This window comes from Syngnathoides biaculeatus, chromosome 4 (assembly GCF_019802595.1).
Source record: "Syngnathoides biaculeatus isolate LvHL_M chromosome 4, ASM1980259v1, whole genome shotgun sequence".
Lineage (NCBI taxonomy): Eukaryota > Metazoa > Chordata > Actinopteri > Syngnathiformes > Syngnathidae > Syngnathoides > Syngnathoides biaculeatus.
In genome coordinates, this window is record NC_084643.1 from 3,954,837 (window position 1) to 3,981,155 (window position 26,319).

A 26,319-nucleotide genomic window follows, 5' to 3' on the forward strand; every position below is an offset into this window, starting at 1 on the left:
ATTTCTAAAAAAAAAAAAAAAAGGTTTGCAGAGTTTGAACAAGATTATGCTGATTTAAAGGGGATCTTCACTTTTCATCCATCGATCCATTTTCATAGCCGCTTATCCTCACGAGGGTCGCAGGAGTGCTGGAGCCTATCCCAGCTGTCAACCAGCAGGAGGCGGGGTTCACCCTGAACTGGTTGCCAGCCAATCGCAGGACACATAGAGACAAAACAGTCGCACTCACAATCACACCTCGGAGCAATTTAGAGTGTCCAATTAATGTTGCATATTTGTGGGATGTGGGAGGAAACCGGAGTGCCCGGAGGAAACCCACACAGGCACGGGGAGAGCATGCAAACTCCACACAGGTGGGTCCGGAATCGAACCCGGCACCTCAGAACCGTCAGGCCAACGCTTTCCAGCTGCTTCACTGTGCCGCCATTTTCTGACATATGGTAATGAAAATTAAATTGAATCGATCATATTACTTTTTTTTTTTTTTTTAAACTTTCATTCAATGGACATTCTGGTGAGTACTCTGCAGCAATAGTATTTTTTTCACAAAGTATCAAAAATACATGCTTATTTATTGTAGTGTCTGTCTCCATGTGTTGCTCCACCGATTGGGTTCAAATAGTTATTGCTTAAAGGGCTACAGTAAAGAATATATACGATATAACACCTTTGGTATCACATGGTAGTATAGGTATTGCAATTGTTTGACCTGTGATGTATGAAGCTACTTCTTTACATGGAATTTTGGCCGTATATTAATTTGCAGTAAATAATTGCAATTGCATACAGAATACTTTATTCCTTATTTAAAAAATGGTTTATCTCTTCCTCCTCAACACCCTTCATTGTGGAAAAAGTTTTTTTTTTTTTTATGTAATGTTTTAATAATGCTTTTTATTTCCCAGGAAGGTGGCTCATTTCACCAACCAAAAGAAAATGGATTTGACTATGAATCAAAATACTGCTGTCGACCAAATGATAAATCTACGGCACGGTAAAACTTTTTTTTTTTTTCTTTTTTTTTGGGGTGACATTTCTCGAAAACGGTCGTTTTTAAATGTCACTGGAAAATTCTGTTTGCAGTCGAGGGCATCCCCCTTCTGCGAGAGATCAAACACACGTAAAGGAAATGTGGACACTCGGCGATGCAGCTTGACGTGTGCGCGTAATGGTGTGTGTACTTTTTCTTGGTGGGAGTGCGGGGGGGGGGCAATCTGGAGTTAAATATAAGGCTCAGCGGAGATGAGACTGACCCTATTCTTTCAAAACGATGACAAGTGTGTGACGACGACGTCGCCGACGCCTCACAGCTGCGAGTTCCCCGCGTTTGATTAAAATTGATGCGCTCTTATCGCTTATTTTTTAGCATGAACACAAAGGCCGGTAAAGTTTCATCTTTGTGAAAAGCAATTTGATGTTACTAAATTGCATACAGTGAAGAAAATAAGTATTTGATCACCCTGCTACATTGCAAGGTCTCCCACTTAAAAATCATGGAGGGGTCTGAAATTTTCATTGTAGGTGCATTTCCACTGTGAGAGAGATAATCCAAAAAGAAAAATCCAGAAATCACAATGTGTGATTTTTTTTTTTTTTTTTTTTTTTTTTTTTTTCCAATGATTTGTCTTATACTGCTGCAAATAAGTATTTGAACACATGTCCATCAGCTAGAATTCTGACCCTCAAAGACCTGTTAGTCCGCCTTTAAAAGTTCACCTCCACTCCATGTATTATCCTGAATCAGATGCACCTGTGTGTGGTCGTTAGCTGCAAAAAGACACCTGTCCACCCCAGACAATCTGTAACACTCAAACTTGTAACATGGCCAAGACCAAAGAGCTGTCCAAAGACACCAGAGACAAAATTGTACAACTCCACACGGCTGCAAAGGGCTACCGAGAAATTGCCAAGCAGCTTGGTGAAAAAAGTCCATTGTTTGAGCAATCATTAGAAAATGGAAGAAGCTAAACATGACGGTCAATCCCAATCGGAGTGGAGCCCCACGCAAGATATCACCTCGGTGGGTCTCAATGATCCTTAGAAAGTTGAGGAATCAGCCCAGGAGTATACGACAGGACTTGGTCAATGACCTGAAAAGAGCTGGGACCACAGTTTCCAAGGTGACTGTCGGTAATACACTAAGACGTCACAGTTTGAAATCATGCATGGCACGGAAGGTTCCCCTGCTTAAACCAGCACATGTCAAGGCCAGTCTTAAGTTTGCCAATGACCATTTGGATGATACAGAGAAGTCATGTGAGAAAGTTTTGTGGTCAGATGAGACCAAAATGGAACTTTTTTGCCATAATTCCACTAACAGTGTTTGGAGGAAGACGAATGATGAGTTCCATCCCAAGAACACCATCCCTACTGTGAAGCATGGGGGTGGTAGCAGCATGTTTTGGGGGGGGGGGGGTTTCTGCACATGGGACAGGACGACTGCACTGTATTAAGGAGAGCATGAGAGTGGCCATGTTTTGTGAGATTTTGGGGAACAACCTCTTTCCCTCAGTCAGAGCAGAAGATGGGTCACGGCTGGGTCTTTCAACATGACAATGACCCGAAGCACATAGCCAGGAAAACCAAGGAGTGGCTCCGTAAGAAGCATATCAAGGTTCTGGCGTGGCCTCGCCAGTCTCCAGGCCTCAACCCGATGGAAAATCTTTGGAGGGAACTGAAACTTTGTGTGTCTCAGCGACAGCCCAGAAACGTGTCTGATCTAGAGAAGATGTGTGTGGAGGAGTGGGGCAAAATCCCTCCTGCAGTGTGTGCAAACCTGATGAACAACTACAGGAAACGTTTGACCTCTGTCATTGCCAACAAAGGCTACTGGACCAAATATTAACATTGGTTTTCTCAGGTGTTCAAATACTTATTTTCGTTACTGTATCAGATCAAATGGTAAAACATTCAAACACTTGATTGGGAGAGTATAAAAATGGCTTGCATCGTGCACTTACCTCACTATTCATTTCAAAATACCTATTTCACTGATCAACTCTCCTGTGAGGGAAATGTTTTGGGGAAAATTTGGGGAAACAATATTTTTGCACTATTCTGCCTGGTGCGATAATTTTTCCACCATAATCTTCAACATTACCAGAGTGCCATGTTTTGTGTCATTTCAAGCAAAAAGTAAAAAAACACATTCACCAAATAAAAACAAATTTTAACTGTAAAATTCCCATAACGAATGAATTACTAACGTAATAGAATAATAATGATTATATAATAATAATAATATATAATAATAATTATGGATATTAATAATCTGGTCTCTGTGTCAGGAAGGGCATTCATTAATCAATCTTGGTGAAACTAATATTGAAATCTATGATACTAATATTATTATATTTTTTCGTTTTATGTATATATTATATTGCATAATTATACTAACATTAATATTGAAATCATCCAAAATGATGCCCACCTATACACAAAAAGTAGTGTAGGATTAACGATTCTAAATAATCCACGTTTATAAAATGGTCACTATTCTTCAGGTCACACCAAGAGCAACAATAATGATTATTGTGTATGTATTGGGATGCTAATGCTGGAATATTTTATGTATCATTAATTTGTTCCTTAATTAATTAATTGTCGTGGGTCTGCTTATATAGATGCGTTACTATTGATTGTTTTCCCAATTTTTTTATACGTTACTTCCACGGCTTATCTTGAATTCCTTCTATCCATCCAACCATCCATTTTCTCCACCGCTTATCCTCACAAGGGTCGCGGGGAGTGCCGGAGCCATCCCAGGTGACAACGGGCAGGAGGCGGGGTACACCCTGGACTGGTCGCCAGCCAATCGCAGGGCACATAGAGACAAACAGCCGCACTCACAATCACACCTAGGGGCAATTTGGAGCGTCCAATTAATGTCTTGAATTCCTTCTTTTTGTGTAATATTAATAAACAAAACGGCCAATCAGAATTATTGGCAACGGAACCAGTGAGTGTGTTGCTGCATACAGCAATCCAAAAAACACGATACGGAAATAAAAGGACGCAAAATATCTGGAAACAGATACACAATCGTGTGTCAAAAGTGAACAAATGAATAATGTGCATACAAAGCAGGTTCATGAGAAATATGATCATCGTGAAGGCGTGACATAAGAGATTTATTTTTTCTTTTTAGCCTCTTTATAAGAAGAGACAAAAAACTGTGTATGCGTGTGTGTGAGAGAGAAAGAGAGAGAGAGAGGTGTCAACCAGCGAGCGTGTGCATTATGACTACGGACGTCATCGTCTGTCAAAGTTGAACGACATTCTCACCGCCGGAAGAGATCCTCAAGACATGGGTGAGAAAACCTTTTTGAATTTAAGTTTAAATTTGGATTAATTGCACGTTTGTTTGATTGTTTTTTTTAAATTGTATCATAACCAACTTTGTCCTGTGAAACAATATTGACTCATATTACACAGTATGTATTTAATTAAATGGTTGCTAAATGTTAATGAAACCCACCCCCCCCCCCAAAAAAAAAAAAAAGTAATTCCAAAATATAATTTTTCTGACAAAATAGAATATGACAAAGCCTGCAAAGGCAGGCTCGCATTGACATCGAAACGATCGCATTTGAACTGGGACTCCCAGAAATGAAATCGAGAAATATTGAAAGCAGAATTTGAATTTGAAGCCGCAGCGCAGGAAGCAAGCCGTCTCAAAAGCGGCATATTGGTTTTACGCATAAACGCAAAACTGCGCCGGAGGAGCTCGCGGCGGACATTTGATCATGTAAGTTTTACTGCGCTCCAAAAGTGTCTTCTTGTAATTGTCGTTACACTGCTATTACATTACACTCTCACACTGTATGATAAATTATTTGATCATCTTGGACAAAAACTCAAGTGATGGTTTTCCCAAAGGTTCGGCGACGACGCTTCATTACGGACAAGAAATGGATTATTTCTATATTTAATGTGTTATTTACACTACTATAGGTTTGGGGTCACTTGGAAGTTTGGGTGCGGGGGTATAAAATGATAGAAAAATGAATGACTCGGAATTTCAGTTGAGATGTTAATGAAGGTTTATATATATAATATAAATATATAGCGGCACGGTGGGTCAGCCGGTAAAGCCTTGGCCTCACACTTCTGAGGTCCCGGGTTCAATCCCGGACCCGCCTGTGTGGACTTTGCATGTTCTCCCCGTGCCTGCGTGGGTTTTCTCCGGGCTCTCCGGTTTCCTCCAACATTAATTGGACCCTCTAAATTGTCCCGAGGTGTGATTTGTGAGTGTGGCTGTTTTGTCTCTAAGTGCCCTGCGATTAGTTGGCGACCATTTCAGGGTGTCCCCCGCCTCTTGCCCGTTGACACCCGGGATAGGCTCCAGCGTTCCCCGTGACCCTTGTGAGGATAAGCGATGAAGAAAATGGATGGATGGATGGATGTATAAGTATTAAGGGCAATTGTAAGTGACTCCCAAGTTTTTTGGACAGTATTTTACACATTAGTCAGACCAAATGCATTGTTTTCACCCCCCCCCCTCCACCCCCACTCCCCCTGCAAAATATAATAAACATATTGTTCAATGAATACTTCTCTCACAAAAACTGTTCGATTCAGTTCTTGCGTTGGGCGAGTGCAGGTGTTCCTAATATTGCGGCTGCAGACTGAATCAATGCCGTTCGTCCGTGCGTAACAATGTAATGCGACAATATCGCACAGCCCAGAACAGGAAGTGGTTTTTGTTGCCTGTCATTTCATATCCGTCGACGATACGCTCGTACCGGCGTTGGAATAGTGTGACATTTATACGAGTGGGCGTTTACCCAAAAGAGTGCAGGCTTTGATATTGGATATTGATATTATTTGAGGTCAAGTGAGTGAAAAATAAAAAAAAAAAAAACGTGGGCTTTGTTTTTCAGCTCATGAGGAGGAAAGCGTGACGGTGGCCGGCGAAGAAGAGATGGAGACGCCGCCGGAGGTAAAAAGAACTGTCGGCTTGCCCTCTGGGCTATTTTCAACACTTACAGTTGATGTGAGTGACTGCAGACACGACTACACACACATTGTGCGTTTTCATTTCCCCTTTTTTTTTTTTTTTTCGCCGAATTTCATAAGGGGTGCAAATTTCGAAGCACTTGATTTGTGTGGCTCGTTTCATTTCGTCGGCGCTTGTGCAATCCTTTAAAAGGAACGCGTGATTCTTTGAAGGCAAATTTTAGTCCGCCGAACAGGAACCGCTCGTATCGTTCCGGTAACTGCGATGTGACAAACGCAGATTAGTTCAGGAAAGTTTCCCAGGGCCGGGTGCTTTCTTTGGTGACCTCTGACCGGGCCTGCAGCTGCGACCTTTAGCGTCGTCGCCCACACGTGGTTTCCCCGGCGTCAAAATTCAACTGCTGTTGCTGCCGTTGGTACGTGATAATATCATAATATATTCAGTGTAGCTTCTCATGACAATTAGGAACACTGAAGACGGCACGAGAAGAGCAATTGGACTTTATATTTAGTGTCCTCTTCATATTGCAGCGCAGTTATTAAAATGTATCAAAACACGTTTCCAACATGGTAAAAAGGATCTTCTCAAAGCATCTTTCCTCATAATCTTACTCAAACATTAGAGGTGACGAGTGCTTGCTTCCATAATCAACATATTTTGAAATTAATACTTCTCTATAGGTCTCAATCAAAACCCAACATGATCTTTTTTTCTATTTGAAGGCTTTTATTTGGCTACTAGTACCTAGAAACCTCTCTTGTCCAGGGTTAGGGTTTGTCCTTTGTGGTGATAAGAAGCAAAAGACTGGTTAACACTGTTGTTAGTTTGCTTCCTAACAAGATTATCATCTTTGGACTCATTTAGAATTAGACTTCGATCGACCTGATCAGATCGGTTGATAATTGCTGTCACTGGTAGCTACCGGACAAATAAGAAAAAGGAAACCACTTGGGTTGAGTTCCGAAGAAATGCTGTCTGACTGTACTTTTGAATGACATCAGGTGCATGTTTGTTTTTTTCCCTCTAAGCCTCACAGTTCTGAGGTTGGGGGTTTGAATTCGAGGTCTGGCCTTGCTGTGTGGTTTGCGTGCTTTCCTCGTGCTTGCGTGTGATTTCTCCAGGTGCTCTGGCTTTTTTTTTTCCACCTTTCAATAACGTTCAAAATTTAAAGTTTTAAAACTCAAGTTGTATGACTTTGAGAACATTCAACTTTCAAGGTTCAAAATCTAAAAAAATGGGCTTCCAGTATTCCTTTCTCCAATCTTTTTAGATACCACCGAACGTGTCTTGTCATGTGGTGCGGTAGAGCTGCTCTCCCATTGGCTATTGCCGTAGCATCTTCCTGGCATCCCATTGGGCGTCAATCTTTACCCGCGATCCTTTTCCTTTCCCTTTGACACTCGAGTGTCGCTGAATTACACGCCGTCACACGCTTGCGCACGTTGGTATAGTACAACTTCTTTGTGAGTTTTTTGTTAGTGTTTTTTGGGAGTTTATTCATCCTTCCTCACCGTGGGCCCCAAGAAACTTTAATGGAATGAAGTTGCGTCCATGTCTTAAAACGGATTAAGCCATTTACATGTAAAATGCGCTTCTACTTACGAAACATTCCAGAACGAATGAATTTCATAAGTAGAGGTAGAGGAAAATCTTCCCGTAGTGCTTATTTCTATCGGCACGTCATCTGTGTAGTGTACAGTATTACACTTTTATTTGAGTTCTACGCTGACAAAATGTTCTTAATGTAAAATCTTTGTTTTAAAAAGATGGTGTACCCAACCGTCGAGCTGGCGTCTCAGGGGAAAATTGCCGTCTATTCTCCTTAATTGCGCTGATTTAGTGCGTTCTACTGATTGGTGAGAGGGTGGTGAAAGGGTTCGGGATAAGCGGCGTCGCGTGTCAACCGTCGCAGACCGTGCAGTCACGGCTTTTGACGAAAGAAATACTGAGAAAGAAGTCTGTCCTGACGGAGTGGACTCAACCGCTGCCTAGTTGAGAACAGACCAAACAGCATGAGTGAAAGCAGAAGTCCTCGGATGCAAATGGGTACGAGTACCCAGAAGTCTGGAATTTGGACCATGAAGTCTGCAGCGGACCCGCGGACCACGGTGGGCTGGAAACGGCAGAGCCGAAAAGTGCAATGCCGGGCAGATGACGGCTGACTCAATCGAGACTCGCCTGGAGGCCCGCACCTTCGCTATTACTCACGCCGCTCGCCGACTTCTCGGAAACCAGCGACCACAGAGAGGAACTTGATTCAACACGAAACTACCTTGAGCTGTTTGTTGTAGAACAGGTGCCCTAAAATATTTTTTTTCAAAAAAAACAGCATCTTTATGTGTTGACTCAAATATCGAGAGCGGCCATTGTGGTTTTTCAGACTTCCAATCTACGGAAAGTGTTTCGTCTTTGAATATTTGCTCCGACTCGTCCTTTTCACTGTAGCGACAGCAGCTAGCACGCGGTACTGCATTCGCCCGCCTCGCCAATATTTTCAATGTCATGCGCACACGGGACGGACGGCTTTTAAAATAGCGTCCTTATCTTCCTGGGCACTCGGCGCAACTTCTCTAATGAGCCGCTTGTGCAGACTCTCATTGTTTCATTTCCACTTCCTTCCAAACCACAAATAGTGACATTGTCAATTCCTTTCTCTGAGGTCGTGGCCAATCTGAGACGTGTCAAAGATGGAGTCATTATCTACGATATGTTAGTTAGAAACAACCTTTTGTATATGCGATGTGAATTGCTTTTTTTTCCCCGCTATTGCGGTGGAGTACTTGAAGGATTGCGCACTGCAAGCCGCCCGGGATTTGTGTTGGCATCGATACTCGATTTACTCGAAGTCTTCTCAATTCTCAGTACGCAATAAAACCGATACATACTGTGATCACCGATTAAAAAAAAAAAAAATCACTGTACGACAGTGGCCAGTGAGTGCCCTTTTAGAAACCGAGTACGATTCTTCCCGGGTATTGATTAATGCAAATGGCTACCAGTTGATGCATACTTCTGGATTTAAATATCTGCTTATTTTATCTTTAATTAGATAGTATTGGGCGGCATGGTGGCTCAGCTGGTAAAACGTTGGCCTCACAGTTCTAAGGTTCAATCCCGGGCCCGCCCGTGTGGAGTTTGCATGTTCTCCCCGTGCCTGTGTGGGTTTTCTCCGGGCACTCTGGTTTCCTCCCACATCCCAAAAACATGCAACATTAATAGGACACTCCAAATTGCCCGTAGGTGTGATTTTAAGTGCGTCTGTTTGTGTCGATGTGCCCTGCGATTGGCTGGCAACCGGTTCAGGGGTGTACCCCGTTGACAGCTGGGATGGGCTCCTGCACTCCCCGCGGCCCTCGTGAGGATGAGCGGCGAAGAAAATGGATGGATTGATAGATATTATTGACAAACTGATATTATTCTACTATGTGAAGACACTGACAACAGGTTCTCAGAAGAATTTGAGCATTCTGCGACTGAATACGATTCAATACAATGTGGGGAAACGGATAAACATCAATATGCGACGTTTTATTCTTATAAATCTCCAACCGTGTATTTTCAAATGATCTTTTCTACAGCATTCCGAGGAAATCCCAATGTCCCATGACTAGTTTTAGAAGAAGCCAAAGCAGGTCTTGTTTCATCAGTATATTGTCATATCTCAATGCCTACAATAGTCTTCTTCCCAGTTTGCTCTCATTGTACAAATGTTACGGTAGCGTTGCAGTTCTGTAGATTTATTACGAATGTCTGAATGGATGGATGGATGGATGGATGGACAGACAGACGAATGGTTGGATGGAAGGATGGTTCCACGGATGGATGGACAGACTGACCGGCAGACCTCCAGATCTCCTAATACGGCACTTTCTCCATCTCAGACGTCTCCTCCAGGCACCGATGCCCCCGACCAACGCGAGGAAGGATCCGGCGCCAGCCTGCTGCACATGGAGGAGAAGTCCTTTGTCTCTAGTCTGCACTCGTTCATGAAGGAAAGGGGCTCGCCCATTGAGAGGATTCCGCATCTAGGCTTTAAACAGAGTGAGTTTGTAAGCGCTCAACACGGGAATAGGAAAGCTGAGTTGCAGACGCTATTCCGGAGTTCTAACTCGTTTGATTTTACTCTCAGTTGACCTTTGGATGATCTACAAGGCGGTTGAGAAACTGGGTGGATACAATTCAGTAAGTAGAGAGACCACGATATCTATGTTGTTGGATTATTCTTAAAAAAGGCAAAAGACGCCAAGATCGAACAGCAATAAAATAATCTCAAACCGCCCACGCCCCTGAAAATGTTCCTGCTCCGCCCCTGTATGGCAGGCTGGATCTGGCCCTGAGACCTTGAGTTTGACACCAGCATTCTAAGGAGCCCAGATAAACCGTCATCAAAATCATCCTCATATTTGAAAATGAATGAAATAGAAACTATTATTGTTACGATTTCCAACCAAATGCCACAAACGTTGAGTAAAAATGCAAGCAGCCGTTACGGAACAAGCTACCGACATTTTACCGGCGAAAAGAAGTGTACACTCCGTGCATAGATAACAAAAGTGATATCGTCAACAGGTGACGGCGCGACGCCTGTGGAAGAAAGTCTACGACCAACTAGGGGGGAGTCCCGGCAGCACCAGCGCCGCCACCTGCACTCGCAGACACTACGAGAGGTAGAAGCTTTCTTGGCTTCCCCGGCCGATTTCATGTACAAAGCCGTGTCTAACCACGCGGTGCGGCTCGTGGTGCAGACTGGTCTTGCCCTATGAAAGACATCTGAAAGGGGAAGATGATAAGCCTCTGCCCCTCGGCAAGCCAAGGAAGCCCTACAAGAGGAACGTGGGGGGGAAGACCAACAAATCAGAGTGGAAGGGGAAAAGAAGCATGTCGGAAAGGGAAAAAGATTCGGAGGTACGTATCGCAACGTGCAGGGTGAAAGTCGCAATAGGTTTCCTGTGTTTCAAGGTTTCATGCGATTTTGAACGGTTTTACAGCGGCTGCTGTCAGAGGCTGCCGGTCAGAGTCAAGCAGCGCCACGTGCCGGTTCTGGTCTCTGGTCAGGGACCGCCGAGAGGCACCGGCCGCAAGCGCCCCTGGCCCCCGACCTTTATGTGTACTCCCACCTGCTGCACGGCCCTCCGACGGCGGCAGCGCCCTGGCCCGCAAACATCGGCCAGGTCATCTCTCCTCTGGAGAAAAAGAAACGCGTAGCCCAGGCGAGCCTTCGAGCGAATCCGCAGGCCGAGGAACGAGACAGGCCTTCCGTTATCCGACGCTCCGTGTCGCCGGTTTCGGGCAGCCGCAAGTGCGACTCCTCCGACGGCTCTCCTCGCCCTCGCTCTTGCTCCTCCTTCTCCTCCAGGAGCCCATCCCCGGGCTCCGTCTCATCGGAGGAGGGAATCAACGCAGCCGCGGACCCGGACTCTTTCGTCCGAAGTGATGGCGCGCCCGAGAAGCAAATGTCAGAAGAGCCACTGGGAGTGCGGAAAGACAGAGATCAAGTCCAGTTTTTAAGGGACAAAGACCAGATTAAGAACCATGACTGGAAGCCGAAAGTTGCCAGTATAGACCTCACACGCCCTTCTGAGTGCGAGCCAACATCTTCCTCTGGTTTCATCAAAGTTCTCAGAAAATCAGCACAGCTTCCGCGGCCCGCTCCGATCCGGCCAGGCCGCGGAATCCCGCACAACGCTTTGGCGCATCCCAGCAAACCTTTAAAAAACATCCCCTCGCCCTGGGAAACGTTCGGGGCGATGCCGGCGAAATTTCCCCCCAGCCAGCAGCGGCTGGCCCGCATGGCGCCGCCTCACGACATTTGGGCCAGAGACTCTCACGCGCGGACGACGTCGCAGCAGCCGGCCTTCCTCCCCAGGATGCCGATACCTCAGACTCAGCTGACGTACCGCCACCTTCCTGTCATCTACCCGTACCCGTACACCATCCCTCTGTGGGGGCCCCACACTTCATACTCGATCCCCACCGTCAACACCTTTTACACCCAACACAAACTATGAGTCTCCACCTTCATCTGCAGGTATCAGCAATTTCTGTTTGTGATTTTGTCGTTGGCCGGCACGCCGGAACAACTGCTTAGAGCGTTGGCCTCACAGTTCTGAGGACGGGGGTTCAAATCCCGGCCCCGCCTGTGTGGAGTTTCCATGTGCTCCCTTTGCCAGCGTGGCTTTTCTGATCGCACTCCGGTTTCCTCCCACGTCCCAAAACATGCATTCGTTGGACACTCTAAATTGCCCCTTTCTTTCCCCTTGTGAGGATAAGCGGCTCCGAAAATGGATGGATTTTGATGTTATTGCTGTTCTGAGTTTTTCTCTCATTGTCAGATTGGAACATTCTGCGACTAAGGGGGTTGTCTATCACCTGCACGCACACATTACACACATCAGGAGGTTGCCATTGGGATCATCAGGTGTCTGTGCTGTGGAAACATGACGCAATTTCATTGAGTTGGTCCCAAAATGATTTTATAAGACAATATCAAAACATTTATTTTTGTTCATTTATCTATGAAAGCGATAATTACAGGCACAACAATTACCGTAATTTCCAGCCTATAAGCCGCGATTTTTTTTCCGGACCAGTGTAATTTATGTGCCGAGGAACTGACTTTTACCAGTGTGTTGTTTTTTTTTTTTGTTTTTTTTTTTAAACGGCCCTATTAGCGCTGCGCTAGTGTTACGCTGCTACGGTAAATGTTCTTCCGCTAGATGGCTCAAGGTACAATGAATTCACCCGTATATTGCCAGTCGTACAACAGAGTAATGATTTTGTGTTTAACTCGGGCCAGATTTCAGTCAATCTGAGTAAATGAATTTGTAAATACACTGCAATGTTACAAACTAAAAAAAATATCGTAAACAGGAGCCCGTTCTTAGCACATCCGCCGATGGCATCACCCAAAACATTCGCTGAACATCAGGGTGGGAAAAACCTCTTGCCAGGAAATACTGTAGCTGCCCAGTACTATGTCCTCACATGCTACCTTCAAAGTCACTCAACAGACTACACCTGCCTTTTTAAGGAATACACATATTCAGTCATAATTTGTACAGTGCAAAATGTGAAATAACAGCACATCCCATTCCTATTGTTTGTCAGTAATGCAGCGTTGGCATGAGCGTTCCAAAATATAGTATATAAATCCATCCATTATCCGAGCCCCGTACCCAATGCAATAAATACTTGATCGCTACTTTGTGGATTTGATCTCTTACGAGGGTGGTCTGGAATGTATCCCCCGCGATAAACCAGTTACTGACTACATGTAGTTTTTGGGGCATTTTTTGTTTAGTGTACTATGAAAATATACGCGCGTTAGCTAAGACTCAAGGGAAATACTGAATCATTCGAGGACTACTAATGAAAAACTTGCAATCTGTCACAATTTTCAACCTTTGAACACAGTTGCGTAGTGACTTATTCAACTGTTTTTGGGTCTGGCTAATGTCAGGGGATATTAATGCAATTTGTGTCAATTTCTTTTGAATGTTTCATTCCTCTGGGATAAATTTCCAAAATCTGTGGCCTTTTGTGGCTGATCTGATGATGAATGTCGAATGAAATTGTGTGATTATTTGGCAAAATTTTCCCCCATCAAATGTGAAACTGTGCTCTTGATTTCATGAATTTCTGCCACAGTTTTACATAGCGGTCCCGCTTTTCAGCGAAGACAACATCATCGGTTATTGGAACCACTGAGGGGGAATTCACATTTATCTCAGAGGACTTTTCAGTCACAAAGTCTTTGAACACGCCACACATTTTCTGAAGATCATGGCATTTTACTGAAAGGGGGTTCATTCTCGGTTCTTTTGATATCTGTCTTTGTCTCAGCATTTCAGCCACAGGATGAGGCAGCGATGTAGTTTCTCTCATGTTCAACCATGACGATGTTTCCATTGGAGTGCAGATGCAGTGATAAAATTGAACACATTAAAAATGTTTCAATTAAAGTTTGTAGTGTTTTTTTTTTTTTTTGTCAACTCAACAATTTGTTGAATTGTCTTCTGCATTTTTTCAGGCCTTAAACAGGTTGTATTTTTGCAGGTGAACATTAAAAATCATACGTGACATATAAAAGACCGATTTGAATAAAGTGTAAATAAGTAACATATACTGTAGTATGCAAAATAATGGGCTGATGCATATGGCAAACTGGGTAGTACAATATAATTTGGTGGAATTCTCATATTTCTACTTTAGCATGCTAAAACTTCAAATATTATAGTGCAGTGATTCTCAAACTGTGATGCGAGTACCACTTGTGGTACGTGGGCTTTCTCTAGTATTCCCCAAAAGAATTACTGTAATTCCCAAGTACAGTACAGTTGAATTGAATGTTTAATACATTTGAATTACTATTTCAAATGTTTGTTAGAAATCTTTTAATTTGGTATTTTTTTCGTTGTTTTTTTGTAATCCATTTTAATTAAACCATTACATAGGTACAGTTGTTCAACCTAAAGTTATTCTATAATTATGACTAAAATTTCATGGACAATTCTGTTTTCAGCAACTTTATACCCGTAAATCTTGGGGTATTGAATTATCCATATTGTCATAACTTTGTAAAAAAAAAATTTTTTTTTTTGATTCTCGTCATGTTATGACGATTTATTTTTCACATTTTTTTCTCCACAAAACGAGAGCTTTATTGTTAGAAAACTATTTTTTTCCTTGTAATATGAAGAAACACGGTGTATTTTTTTAACTTAATATTTAGGCCTACTGCATTTTCATGTAGGTCATTATCGTAGTACTTGGAAAGGAAATTACTGTAATTTTTATTTTTGGGGGTGAGGGGGGGGCTGATGGAAAAAGTTCGAGAACCACGGCTTTAGTGGATGCATGAAATCCCTGGTTTAAGACTTCAAGGAAACATTCGTTCGGGACAAGGATTCTGGATGTTACCAAATACTCTGACAAGCTCTTTTTCTTCAGTAACTCTTATTTCTTAAATTAAAGTAGATAAGATAAAACCAAAAGTTGAGACTCGGAGACAGACCGGCGCAAAGTGTGCCTTGCAGCCAAAAATGAGAGTCGTAAACATGACGTACTTCTCGCGAGAATAGCTGCAGTGGCGCGAATAAACAAGTGGGGTTTTTTTGGGGGTATCTTCCGGTTACTAGCAAATCAAAGGAGATCAACTTTGGTGTCCATTATCGTCACATAATCAAATTCAAGCTGACAACGCACACTTGAACATTTTCTTCTAACTTTATCGGGCACGAAGGGAAATAATGTCGGAGTCGCTCTCTGACGACGACATCAGTCAAGAAGAATGTCAGGAGGATGGCATGACCCCGGCCGACTTGATCGCTAAACTAGAAGAAGTGAGTTGTTATATTTAATATTATCATTATTTGTATAGTATTGTACGAATTATGAGCCAACCGGCCCACTTGTGACGTTCCGTCTATCGCAGGCTTGGCGAAACGAAAAGTTCTCACCGGAGTTGCTGGCCAGCCAGTCCGAAGTGGTGGAGTGTGTCATGGAGCAACTCACACACATGGTACGTTGAGCCCCCTTTTCAAAACATAAATGATCAACAAACACTTGGAGGAAAGCCTTAAAACATGTGAGGTTGCGGTAGTTTTGATTTGGGTCTCCGGATTATCCATCCATTTTCTAAACCGCTTATCCTCACGAGGGTCGCGGGGAGTGCTGGAGCCTATCCCAGCTGTCAACGGGCAGGAGGCGGGGGACACCCTGAACTGGTTGCCAGCCAATCGCATCGAGACAAACAGTCGCACTCGCAATCACACCTCGGGGCAAATTAGAGTGTCCAATTAATGTTGCATTTTTTGGGGGGGATGTGGGAGGAAACCGGAGCACCCGGAGAAAACCCACGCAGGCACGAGGAGAACATGTAAACTCCACACAGTCGGGTTCGGGATCGAACCCCTGGACCTCAGAATTGTGAGGCCAAAGTTTTACCAGCTGATCCGCCGTGCCGCCCTCTCCGGATTACTTTCTGTTTATGAATAGAGTCAGCAATGTAACTATGGCAACCAGTGTCCACTGGCCATGACCTTGACAAACAAATCTACATCCATTTATTTACTTTGCAGGTTCACTCACAAACTATTGAACTAACTTTGTGAAGGGGTGGACCAGGGCAAAAATCAATCGGCTGTATTTACATAATTGGTGCAAGCGTAAACAAACAAGATACTTGTGACAATATGCAGAGAAGCCATGAAGGCATTAAATATATAACGGAAATATAAAAATTAAAATCCTCCTTGTTAAAATTGCATCTTATCACGATATTAAAAAAAAAAAAAAGCAAAAGATAACTCCAAAATATTTTCAACCATTTTGTGACCCAATTCTGAAAAAAAATAAATAAATAAAGAGTGGAGAGTGAAAATAAACACCTGCGATAATATGTTTGTGCATAACTGGGGGTCGGGGTGATAATCACATTCAAACTTATTTAAATGGGAGTCAAGACACACCATTTGACTCCCCTCAAGAGAAGTTCAGATGATATGAAAGTTTTTTTTTTTTTCAATCATTATTATTTATATTGTTATTTTTGGACATTTTTCGTCTGAACCCTGCATAGACTTCCACAACATCAGAGGCATCTCGTCGTTTAAAGGTATCCTTTAGGAGATTTTATGCAAAAAAAGAAAAGGTGTTAAATATTAAATTAATTAAAAACTCAAGTGGCAAAAATATGCCGCAACAGTGATCAAGTGACAAAAATATGCCATAATAGTGACACTACCAAGAAGTAGCATCGCTCCGAAACTCTGACTACAATAGTCTAAGAACTCCAGGAATTGCTGGCGAGTCTTACTTATAAATACTGATGATAATAATCTTCCATCTTCTTCTTCCTATATCTTGGCGCTATGGTTGACAAGCTTTTTATTATTAAGGAAAAAAAAACACTTGAAACCTCCCAAACACCTGTGGGGAAATGTGTTAGGGTCTGATGAAACCAATGTTGAACTTTTTCACCGTAACTTCAAAAGATATCAATTGTAAGAGGGTGTGCACACTTGTACAACCACGTTGCATCAGCGAGGGACAGAAAATTTCTAATTCAATTTGCCATTTGAAGATGGGAGAATAAACTTTTCACTTCTACTTTTATGTCTTTTTGCATTGTTCACTCAATGAAGTCATCCATTTGCTCCACCAGGAAGACAACCTGCAGAAAGTGAAGAAAAGAGACCCCAAGGCCGCCATTCATCACATGGAGATCGACCGCATCCGCTTTGTGCTGTGCAGCTACGTGCGCTCCCGCCTGCAGAAGGTCGGCCGTTTCGTCAAATTGTAATAGTTGGGGCGCTCGGAAGTCGCCCGGCGCATTCTGTTTGACGCTACGGCCTCGTGTTTGTTTGGGTTTTAGATTGAAAAGTTCTTCCCGCATGTCCTGGAGAAGGAGAAGTCTCGCGGCAAAGGAGAACCGTCGCTGCTTTCGCCTGAGGAGTTTGCCTTTGCCAAAGAGTGAGTCGAGCACACAAAGTACAGCGGAACCTCCAAAGGTCCCCCATCTATGTTTTTACACGGCTTATTGTCATTGGGATCGCGGCTGTTTTGTCCCTAAACAGTAATCCGTGCCTCCGTCGCATTTCTGATGGTCACTGTGTTGTCCTCCTTCCGTTATTTCCAGTAAACGTAATTTCCCGCCTATAAGCCACAACTTTTTTCACACGCTTTCAACCCTGTGGCTCATGCGGCGTTGCGGCTAATATGTACATTTTTTTCTCACGGCCGCAAGGGGGCACTCAAGCGTAAAAGGTAAGAGCGAGATGATAGAATCAATGTGATGAGGAAGTAACTTTTACGGCTATGTTCTTTTTTTTTTAACCTGCGCTGTTAGCGCTGCGCTAGCGTTAGCGCTGTGCTAGTGTGTTGTTGTGTCTGCGATTTTTACCAGTATATTTTTTTAACCGGCCCTGTTAGCACTGTGCTAGTGGTAGCACCGCGCTAGCGTCTTACTGCTGTCTTACTGCCGTGTTTCAGTGATTTTTACTGGTGTTTTTTTTAAACCGGCCCTGTTTGCGTCGTGCTAGTGTCAGCACCACGCTACCATCTTGCTGTTGTCTTACTGCTAGCGTTAGCGCTGTGCTCGCGTGTTGTTGTGTCTCAGTAATTTTTACCGGTATGTTTTTTTTTTTAACCGGCCCTGTTAGCACCGTGCTAGTGTTAGCACCGCGCGAGCGTCTTCCTGCTGTGTCTCAGTGATTTTTACTGGTGTTTTTTTAAAACCGGCCCTGTTAGCGTCGTGCTAGTGTCAGCATCGCGCTAGCATCTTGCTGTTGTCTTACTGCTGTGTCTCAGTGATTTTTACCGGTATATATATCTTTTTTTTAAACCGGCCTTGTTAGCGCCGGTCTCGCCTGTTCCTGCTCCTGCTCCTGCTGTGTCTCAGTGATTTTAGGTTTTAGATTTTTTTTTTTAACCATCCCCGTTAGTGCCGTGCTACCAAGTTATATTTTTCATTTATTTATTTTTTTAACAACTGTTCGTGCTACCGTGTTGTTGCTATGTTAACCTAAGGTATTAAAACTTTGACAACTCTTTCTTTCTAAATATCTATTCTAATAAATACATAATATTTGAATGTGGGTTTCAATGTGGTCACTTGCGGTTTTTCCACCGGTGCGGCTTATGTATGTACCAAATGGTATTTCCTTTACAATTGTACTGGGTGAGGCTTGTAAGCAGGTGCGCTCTGTAGGCCGGGAATTACACTAGTCCAAAATGCTGCTGCTTGCTTCCTAACTGGAGCACACAACTCCTCTTCTGACTTGGCTCCACATCCTGCTTGTGCGCTAAAGAGTTCATTTTAAGATTTTGCTGGTTGTCTACAAAGCTCAACATGGCATGTTTGCACAGAGCACATCACATGGCGAAAAAGGGTGGAGAAAATACATATTAATGGAGAAATTAAGAGCAAGGTGCCAACACGTAGGTGCCTCTTTCCATGTGACATGAAATAGGTACCAAGACCCTTTCGAAAACATGAACGCTAGGTTGATTGAAGACCAAATGTTGCGCATAGTTTAGTATGTGACTTAAGACATTACCCGGTGGCGTTACAGATGGTTATTTGAGTGTATGTAAAAGAATCATCACAGCAAAAATGCAGTCACAGTAATGGTCGATGTCTTGTTTTGATTCAACACAAAGATAACAGAGGACTACACAAATGGAAGCAAACTGAAGCGTTTTTGTTGATGAGCTAAAATCGGCGGATTTTGGGTGAAACGTTGACTTGATTGATTGATTATCAATTATAGTTGATTAATTTGATACTCCAATACTTGTTGCACCTTGCATATGCTATATAATTTTGTCCGTTGACATGATTCAAATGTTCAAATCAATTATAAAACGTGTGTGTGTTTGCTTTTTTTCTGTCCAGGTATGCCGCAAACACAGAAGACCACATGAAGTCCGCAGCACTGAGCCACATGCCCCCCATCCTCCAGACACTTGACATGCTCAAAGCAGGTTTGAGCTTCCAACCTGGTCTAGTTTTATCACACATGGCTTGCCGTCTCATTTTATGCAAATTATATTCATGTTGATGGCAACACAGTACCTGCGCCATGCCTGGACTCCTTTGTGTTCCTGCGGGTGAAGGAGAGACAAGAGAATATATTAGTGGAGCCTGAAACTGACGATCAGAGGTAAATCATTTTCTGAGTTTTTTTTTTTTTTTTTTAAGAACAGTGAATACTTAGTTCTTGAACAAATCGGTTTTCAAACGAAAATTTCGAGATTTTTGTGTTTCTGGTTTTGAACGAAAATCGGTACTTGAACATCCCCGACAAAACACCGAAATAACATAACGCGCGCGGCCCGACCAGCTGACCCACGACGCTCTTTGTTATTGTGTATAACGTAGCCTCTGTACGCAGACGTGTCCCGGTAGCTCTATTTACTGACTGTTTTTTCTTCCTATTGAGGACTATTAATCCCCAATCATGGCTCCAAAGAAGTGGCACTAGATAAGTTCTTTGGGCAAAGAACGAGTCACCCCCACCAAAGAGATTTGATACAGTAGTTGATAGTTTTGCATTGCTTTTTTCTTGTGAAGTTTAATAATGCTCTGTTCCATTAGCGTTTCTGCATTTTTTTTTTTTGTTTCAAAGATTTCGTTAACTCGAGTTACGAGTTAAAGTTTTTGTATGTTACTTTTTGTAAAAATATAAATATATATATTTGCTTTTTTCCTCCTCATTATTGTTCTTTAATGTTATTCTATACTTGTTAATCCAAAAAAAATTACATGGCTGGGGGCCGAGTCACAACAGATACGCCAATGCACCGCCAGCCTAGCCTACTCTATTACTAAAGCCTACATTTAAAGCAAAAAATAAATATATTTCTTAAATCATTTTATTATATAAAGTATTTAAACTATACATGGTATTATGCAGTTTATTATCAGGTAAAGCTAATAAAAATGCTTTAAAAAGCCATTTTTTTTAGGCTTGGAACACATTGTTTATTTTTCCATTAATTGTAATGGGAAATATCGATTCGCTTTTCAAACAAATCGCTTCTCGAACTGCCTCCTGGAACGGATTGTGGTCGAGAACCGAGCTTGTACTGTACTGACAATGTCATCTCCCGTCGCAGCGAGTATGTCGTGGATCTTGAAGAGGGCTCTCAGCATCTCATGCGCTATCGGACCATAGCGCCGCTTATTTCAAGTGGAGCAGTTCAGTTGATTTAAATGTCAAGGTAAGCACTGTCAGTCTCGAGTCCACGTCGGCCCTCGATTTGAGGCTCATGAACACACTAAACTTTTTTTAACCCCTTTATGTTTAGATCTACATAAATTTGATCTTTGTGATTAAATTCTGGACAGTTTCTTGGTAACAGTTTCGGAAAATCTGTTCTATTTGGAAGTGCATTTTCATGAAGTTCCCTCAGCGACTTGATCGAGCTAATGCAGAGCGCGCTTTGTGTTGCAGGTTCTTGTTTCCGGTCTGGGTGTTTTGGCTTCCAGCAGGTTGTAGAAAATGACATAAATAATGTAGCAGACAGTTGGACATGTCTGGACACAACTCAAAACGCGAGTCCCATTGCTGCAAATGCAGCCCCATTTAATCTTCTTAAGATTGTTTCCCATCGAGTTTCTGTGCAGCGTTAAAAGCCTTCCAAGGTCAACGTGACAACATGTTTACAAGTCCAAAGTACAAAAACTGTGTGTTTGTGACAGAGAGTTGCTGGTTTTGAAAGGCATCGTCTGTTGCTATTATCAGGACATGTTTCAAGATGGTGACTAGTACTGTATATTTCGGGGGGGGGCAAAACACATGCCTCAGATATTGTGATAATTAATGGTCCTGAAAATGCTTTCTTTCCAGAATTGTATGGTTTGGGGATGAAGGGGTATTCGTGAAATTTGTTGAGTGAAGAAAGCAAATACATCTGCATTCTTTTTTGTGTCAAATCCATTTCGTTGTCATGTGAACAAGCACAACTGCGTATTTTTCCAATTTGCTGTGCTGACATTCCACACTTCACAACGACTCTTAGAATTTTATCCATCCATTTTCCACCGCTTAGCCGAGGTCAGGTTGCGACGGAAGTAGTCCAGACTTCCTTCTCCCCAGCCACTCTTCCGGGGATATTTGGAGGCATTCTTCGGCCATCTGAGAAATTTTTTTTCTCTCCAGCGTGTCCTCGGTAGTTCCTGGGATCTTCTCCCAGTAGGACGTACGTGGAACACCTCACCAGGGAGGCGATTGGGACGCATCTGAATCAGATGCCCCAGCCACCTCATCTGCCTCCTCTACTGTTAGCCCCTCCCGGATGACCGAGGACCTCACCCGTTCTCGAAGGGAGAGCCCGGACACCCTGCGGAGGAAACTCACTTTGGCTGCTTGTATCTGGAATCTCGTTCTTTCGGTCACGACCCACAACTCGTGACCATAGGTGAGGGGAGGAATGTAGATTGACCGATAAACAAGTAGACCCACACCATCCTGCCGCCTCTCACTGTGGGCAACTCCAGATGTGCAAAAGGGTCTAACCCCTCTCGAGAGGACTGCTACCAGAGCCCGAGCCGTGAGTGGAGGTGATATCTAGTTGGAACTTCTTGACTTCCCACCCAATCTCAGGCTCCTTCCCTGCCAGAGAGGTGAGGTTCCATGTCCCCAGAGCCAGCTTCTGTAGTCGGGGATCAGGTCACCACCCAGCTCACGCTGCACCCGACCCATATGGCCCCTCCAACAAGTGGTGCACCCATGGAAAGGGGGATCCCTGTTACCCTTTCAGGATGTCCCCGGCCGAGTCCCATGTGTGCAGAGCCGCCACCGGGCGCTCGCCTTCAAGCCCGAGCTTCAGATGGGTGCTCCATGACCCCCATCCTGGCAAGGGAAACCTCAATCCATTCAAGTTTTTCATTCTCAGGGTCTTTTCGCTGTGCTTTGTGTGGTCCCTCACCTTGGACTTGTTTGCCTTGGTTAATCCTTCCAGGGGTGTGAAGCCCCAGACAGACAATCAAGGATCGTTGGGACACAAAAACACCTCCACCACAGTCGGGTGACGGCTTCCAGGCGGGAAGGAGTTAATTTAATTTTCATTAAAGCCCTCGAAACAGTGTGCTAGCATGTCTTCTCTTGGATATAATCGTTCTAATGGTGCCGTTATGTAATCTACAACGGGAACAATCAGTGTTCATTGTGTGGATGCGCTCTAATTGCCAAATGATCAGATCACAGATACTGATTGAATTTAGCCGAAAGACATTATCTTTATGATGAATCAATGCAATAATCCATTATGATCAGATTATTAACGGTTTGCAAAGAACATTAACAGCTGCTTATCAACATGTATGTTGTAAACCACTTTTAAAACTATAACCATTAAAAACATGCGTCAGCGTTATGATTTCTTCTCATTCAGATCATCCTCACTATCCAATTTCCCATTCGAGTGAACTTCATTTCCTTATGCAACGAACTGAAAAGGTCAAGTTAGTCATCATGGAAATGTTTATTTTTGTCCAAACGGCGCCGCGCCGATCGGGTTTCTAGCGCACACTTTCACCCACTGACTGCAGCGGCGGCCGACGCGTTCGATGGCGGGCGTGCTGAGAATAGCTCGTAATCCCCAGCGACACACGTGCCAACACGGCGACAATCCCTTCACGACAAGTCACAGTTGAGCGCTGCGTGATTCGCGTGACCCGAGTTGACTCCTTGACCACGTCTACGACGGCGCTTGAAAAAGGCACAGAAAGTAGTTTGTACCTTTATTTGATGGGTTGATATCCAATTTAAGGTCCAAGTACTCGTCCGCGTTTTGTTCTCATTAGTACTAGTGAGGCAAAACTGTGCTACTAGTACTACTAGAGACATACAACAATACATTTAGCTCTTCACTAGTAGCACAGATGTTAATGAATGCATCATTTTGCCAAATTTGTCCTACTAGTGTAGTGGGAAAAAAAAGACTGAAAACTCCCACTGTAATGTGTAATCTGATGAGAAACAAAATTAATATTTTCATATGATGCTGACTTTTTGCTGTCACGATTCTTCTCGTGTGTAAATTGACTTAACTTTAGGACAGAGAGCGTACTAGTACGTGGATCTTGTATCATGACACTCATACAGAATTCAGCTGTCAAGGGTCACACGTGCCTCACTTGAGTCCAATGCAACACCGCCAGTTCGAGGAATATTGTTGGGATAGTAAAAAAAAAAACCAAGCCCACCTCCTACAAACTGGTCAGTAGAGCAGAGGGGGCGGAGTTTCAACAAGAGAGAGCTGCGTGAGTATAAATAGGTCACGCAAGATTATGCTGTGGGGAAAGGGAGGGCGCGGACCTCGCAGGAGCAACTGGCTGCCCACCATTTTGTCTGTAAGTAAGACGAGATGTTGTAAACTTTTTATGTTTACGAACGTGCTCACATGATTTGCTCTAATCCGAGACTCGGAAACGCGGGGACATGGAATCTCTCGCTCTGCACCGCGGCACCAGCATGGAGGCATCCAGCACAAGGTAAGAACTGTTCTCTGAAGGCAGACCTCATCCATTTGGGTTGTTCTCTCATCTCAATGCACGTAAAAGAAATCTGCATCAAAGTCACGGTCACGGTCACGGTTGCACTTTTCCCTGTTTCAAGTTTCCTGCCCATATTCGGCCTCGGCTCGATGGCGCAGTCAGCCGGTCTGGTGGAGATTGCCGTGCGGTTGTGCTTGAACCAGCGCAAACAGTTGTGTCCTCACGTGTGGGTGCCCATCTTGAAACCGCTGCGGCCGTGCATCCGCTCCGCGCCTCCAAAGCACGGATCATCTGACGTCCTACGGCAATTCGGGGCAACCCAGAGTTTGGCGGGTTACCTGGACGACTCGGATGATGATGCCGATGACGTTTGGGGCCCGGTCAAGAACAAGCGCGTGGTCTTTGCCGACTCCCAGGGGCGGTCGCTGACAGATGTGCGAGTCTTCTCCGACGAGGAGGACCGCTGCGACCTGGACCCCCTGCCGTCCCTCCAGGGTTTGGTCGGGATGACGGAGGCCAGTTACAGCTGCACGGTCAGCACCTGCTGCCCGGGAACGCAGCTCACGCTCGGCTTCCCGCAGCCCTCCGCCGATTTCCGGGCCTTTCGCGCCAAGCTGGCCGAGAACATGGTCACCCTGGAGAACTGCACGGTCACCGAGCAAGCCCTCAGAGGCACCGTCCGAGTTCAAAATGTCAGCTTTCAAAAAGACGTGCGCGTGCGTATCACTTTTGACTCGTGGCGGAGCTACAGAGACGTGCCCTGCGCGCACTTGCAGCAGCGCTTTGGGGGGCCGCAAACGGACATCTTCGAGTTTCACATAGACATGCCCAAAGTGCTCGATGCCAAACGAAAGATCGAATTCTGCTTAAGTTATTCACCGGGAGCCCACGGCCATACTTTTTGGGACAACAACAACGGACAGAACTACACGATTGACGTGCGTGTCAGCTCACATCTTTGTCACAGTTAAAGGCCGAAGAATCACATCAGGGTCGACTTGAGAATTTAATACGTTCGTAAAGCTTTCAACCTTGTGCTTTTCTATGTTTTTTTTTTAATTGCATTCGAATAAAGGTTTTCCTTCCAAAGGTTCATTTTCATTGACGACAAGTCTTTTCTTTTTGTGAGTCCTGCACTCTTTTATTTGAGTGATTCAATTCATGGCTCTTCCCTTTTATCTTGGCCAACTCTTGAGATTTCCAAATTAGTCACAAATTATTCTTGAGTGACGTATCCAAGCACCGTCGCTAGATAAAAAGCTAATCTTAGTTCAGGTTGCTAAGATAAACAATGCGACTGATAGCAGGACCCACTGACGTTTTCCTTATCACATCTGGAACTGGAAAACGTATTTCGTTGAAGTATAGCCTGATGTCTGAAATTCACACTTAAAGACATGAAAAAAACAGTCCAGGAAAGACACACGAAAGAAAAGATCAAGTTCGCATACTTAGTAAAAACTGGTGTGGACAGTTGGTCCTAACCAGCGGACATGTTTGTTTGGGATGTTTTCCGCCATTGCTGTACCTCTTCAGGGCCTCCTTACTTTAAACTCAAGTTTAGCAAAGGTGGAAGTCAACTAAAAAAAAGATCTCAAAGCTGGCTGTAGCGGGACTTGCAACTGGGGAGGGCCGCGGGTGCGGGCGCAACATGAGTAGAGGACGGTGAAGTGATAGGGCGGCCACACACGGGCCAGCCAGCATTGTTAAGGTGCCTGTCGCTGCTCGAAAAGTACTACTTCAACTGTTTATTGCATCCATTTATTTTTCCACAGCGCAAGTTCTCGTTCGGGACGCAGATGAACTTCGACCAAATCCCAGTTAACTGCAGATATACCGTAGACCAGAGGCAGCGAGGTAATTTCTCCCCAGGAGCCACATTCTGGTTCCGCTTTTTTCCCCACAGGGTCGTTTTGACGGTGCAAACATAAATATTTACTCGTCTCGTAGTGGAATCTGTCATGGCCCTGACGGTCCCTGTCCTGGCCGTACCGGTCCCCGATTGGGCAATCGCCTGCCGCAATCAGTGGAGGCCCGTACCTGCACCTCGTCTCTAGTAATTACTTCCCAGTTCTATCGAACCACACGTCCGGTCGGGCCTATGCCAGATCGTTACTTCACGCCTCATTCCCGCACTCTCGTAATCCCGTTCCTGAACACCGGTGTACCGACCCCCGCCTGCCCGCTGACCTGCCTCCTCGGCCTGACGTCCTTGTTACCGCTGCTCCCGTTGACTGCCTGCCTGATCCCCAATTGAATATGTTTCCCGAACTGCCTCTACATCTCCCGAGTCATGCATTTGGGTCCAACCCCGCGTTCTGGTCGTGACAGAATCTGTTTTTGTATGATTTTTTTT

The 26,319-nt window shown here is 44.2% G+C and overlaps 3 protein-coding genes across 7 annotated transcripts; all 3 read left to right on the forward strand.

Annotated features, from left to right (window-relative positions):
* Positions 1-52: 52 nt before the first annotated feature.
* On the forward strand, positions 53-13,891 carry arid5a (AT-rich interactive domain 5A). 5 transcript variants are annotated; one of them, XM_061817604.1, is made up of 9 exons: positions 53-994; positions 1,084-1,171; positions 4,148-4,310; positions 5,883-5,995; positions 9,841-10,000; positions 10,089-10,141; positions 10,529-10,626; positions 10,705-10,864; positions 10,948-13,891. In XM_061817604.1, the coding sequence occupies exons 3-9, from the start codon at positions 4,307-4,309 to the stop codon at positions 11,965-11,967; spliced, it is 1,608 nt and encodes a 535-aa protein (XP_061673588.1). In that variant the 5' UTR covers positions 53-994; positions 1,084-1,171; positions 4,148-4,306; the 3' UTR covers positions 11,968-13,891. The 5 variants fall into 5 exon arrangements, with proteins under 5 accessions (XP_061673588.1, XP_061673592.1, XP_061673591.1 ...); XM_061817608.1 differs by having other exon boundaries at positions 5,883-5,941; XM_061817607.1 differs by lacking the exon at positions 4,148-4,310.
* Positions 13,892-15,046: 1,155 nt separating this feature from the next.
* Positions 15,047-22,840, forward strand: gins4 (GINS complex subunit 4 (Sld5 homolog)). Its single transcript, XM_061818281.1, has 8 exons — positions 15,047-15,300; positions 15,393-15,479; positions 17,124-17,237; positions 17,334-17,431; positions 19,356-19,444; positions 19,533-19,623; positions 20,579-20,683; positions 20,917-22,840. The coding sequence occupies exons 1-7, from the start codon at positions 15,208-15,210 to the stop codon at positions 20,673-20,675; spliced, it is 669 nt and encodes a 222-aa protein (XP_061674265.1). The 5' UTR covers positions 15,047-15,207; the 3' UTR covers positions 20,676-20,683; positions 20,917-22,840.
* Positions 22,841-22,979: 139 nt separating this feature from the next.
* On the forward strand, positions 22,980-25,056 carry ppp1r3c2b (protein phosphatase 1 regulatory subunit 3C2, duplicate b). The gene is made up of 3 exons (XM_061818280.1): positions 22,980-23,819; positions 23,890-23,960; positions 24,085-25,056. Exons 1-3 carry the CDS (start codon positions 23,757-23,759, stop codon positions 24,932-24,934), a joined length of 984 nt encoding a protein of 327 aa, XP_061674264.1. The 5' UTR covers positions 22,980-23,756; the 3' UTR covers positions 24,935-25,056.
* The last annotated feature ends 1,263 nt before the right edge of the window (positions 25,057-26,319 follow it).

What these genes read in the sequence shown, in the direction of transcription:
- arid5a (XM_061817603.1), top strand. Translation starts at nt 9,706, where the DNA reads ATGTCTGAATGGATGGATGGATGGATGGATGGACAGACAGACGAATGG. An exon ending in AACTGGGTGGATACAATTCA is followed by an intron (nt 10,142 to 10,528) that starts GTAAGTAGAGAG and finishes TATCGTCAACAG; the next exon opens with GTGACGGCGCGACGCCTGTG. An exon ending in ACTCGCAGACACTACGAGAG is followed by an intron (nt 10,627 to 10,704) that starts GTAGAAGCTTTC and finishes CTCGTGGTGCAG; the next exon opens with ACTGGTCTTGCCCTATGAAA.
- gins4 (XM_061818281.1), top strand. Translation starts at nt 15,208, where the DNA reads ATGTCGGAGTCGCTCTCTGACGACGACATCAGTCAAGAAGAATGTCAG. An exon ending in TGCGCTCCCGCCTGCAGAAG is followed by an intron (nt 17,238 to 17,333) that starts GTCGGCCGTTTC and finishes TTTGGGTTTTAG; the next exon opens with ATTGAAAAGTTCTTCCCGCA. An exon ending in GAGTTTGCCTTTGCCAAAGA is followed by an intron (nt 17,432 to 19,355) that starts GTGAGTCGAGCA and finishes TTTTCTGTCCAG; the next exon opens with GTATGCCGCAAACACAGAAG.
- ppp1r3c2b (XM_061818280.1), top strand. Translation starts at nt 23,757, where the DNA reads ATGCTGTGGGGAAAGGGAGGGCGCGGACCTCGCAGGAGCAACTGGCTG. An exon ending in GGCTGCCCACCATTTTGTCT is followed by an intron (nt 23,820 to 23,889) that starts GTAAGTAAGACG and finishes CTCTAATCCGAG; the next exon opens with ACTCGGAAACGCGGGGACAT. An exon ending in ATGGAGGCATCCAGCACAAG is followed by an intron (nt 23,961 to 24,084) that starts GTAAGAACTGTT and finishes CCCTGTTTCAAG; the next exon opens with TTTCCTGCCCATATTCGGCC.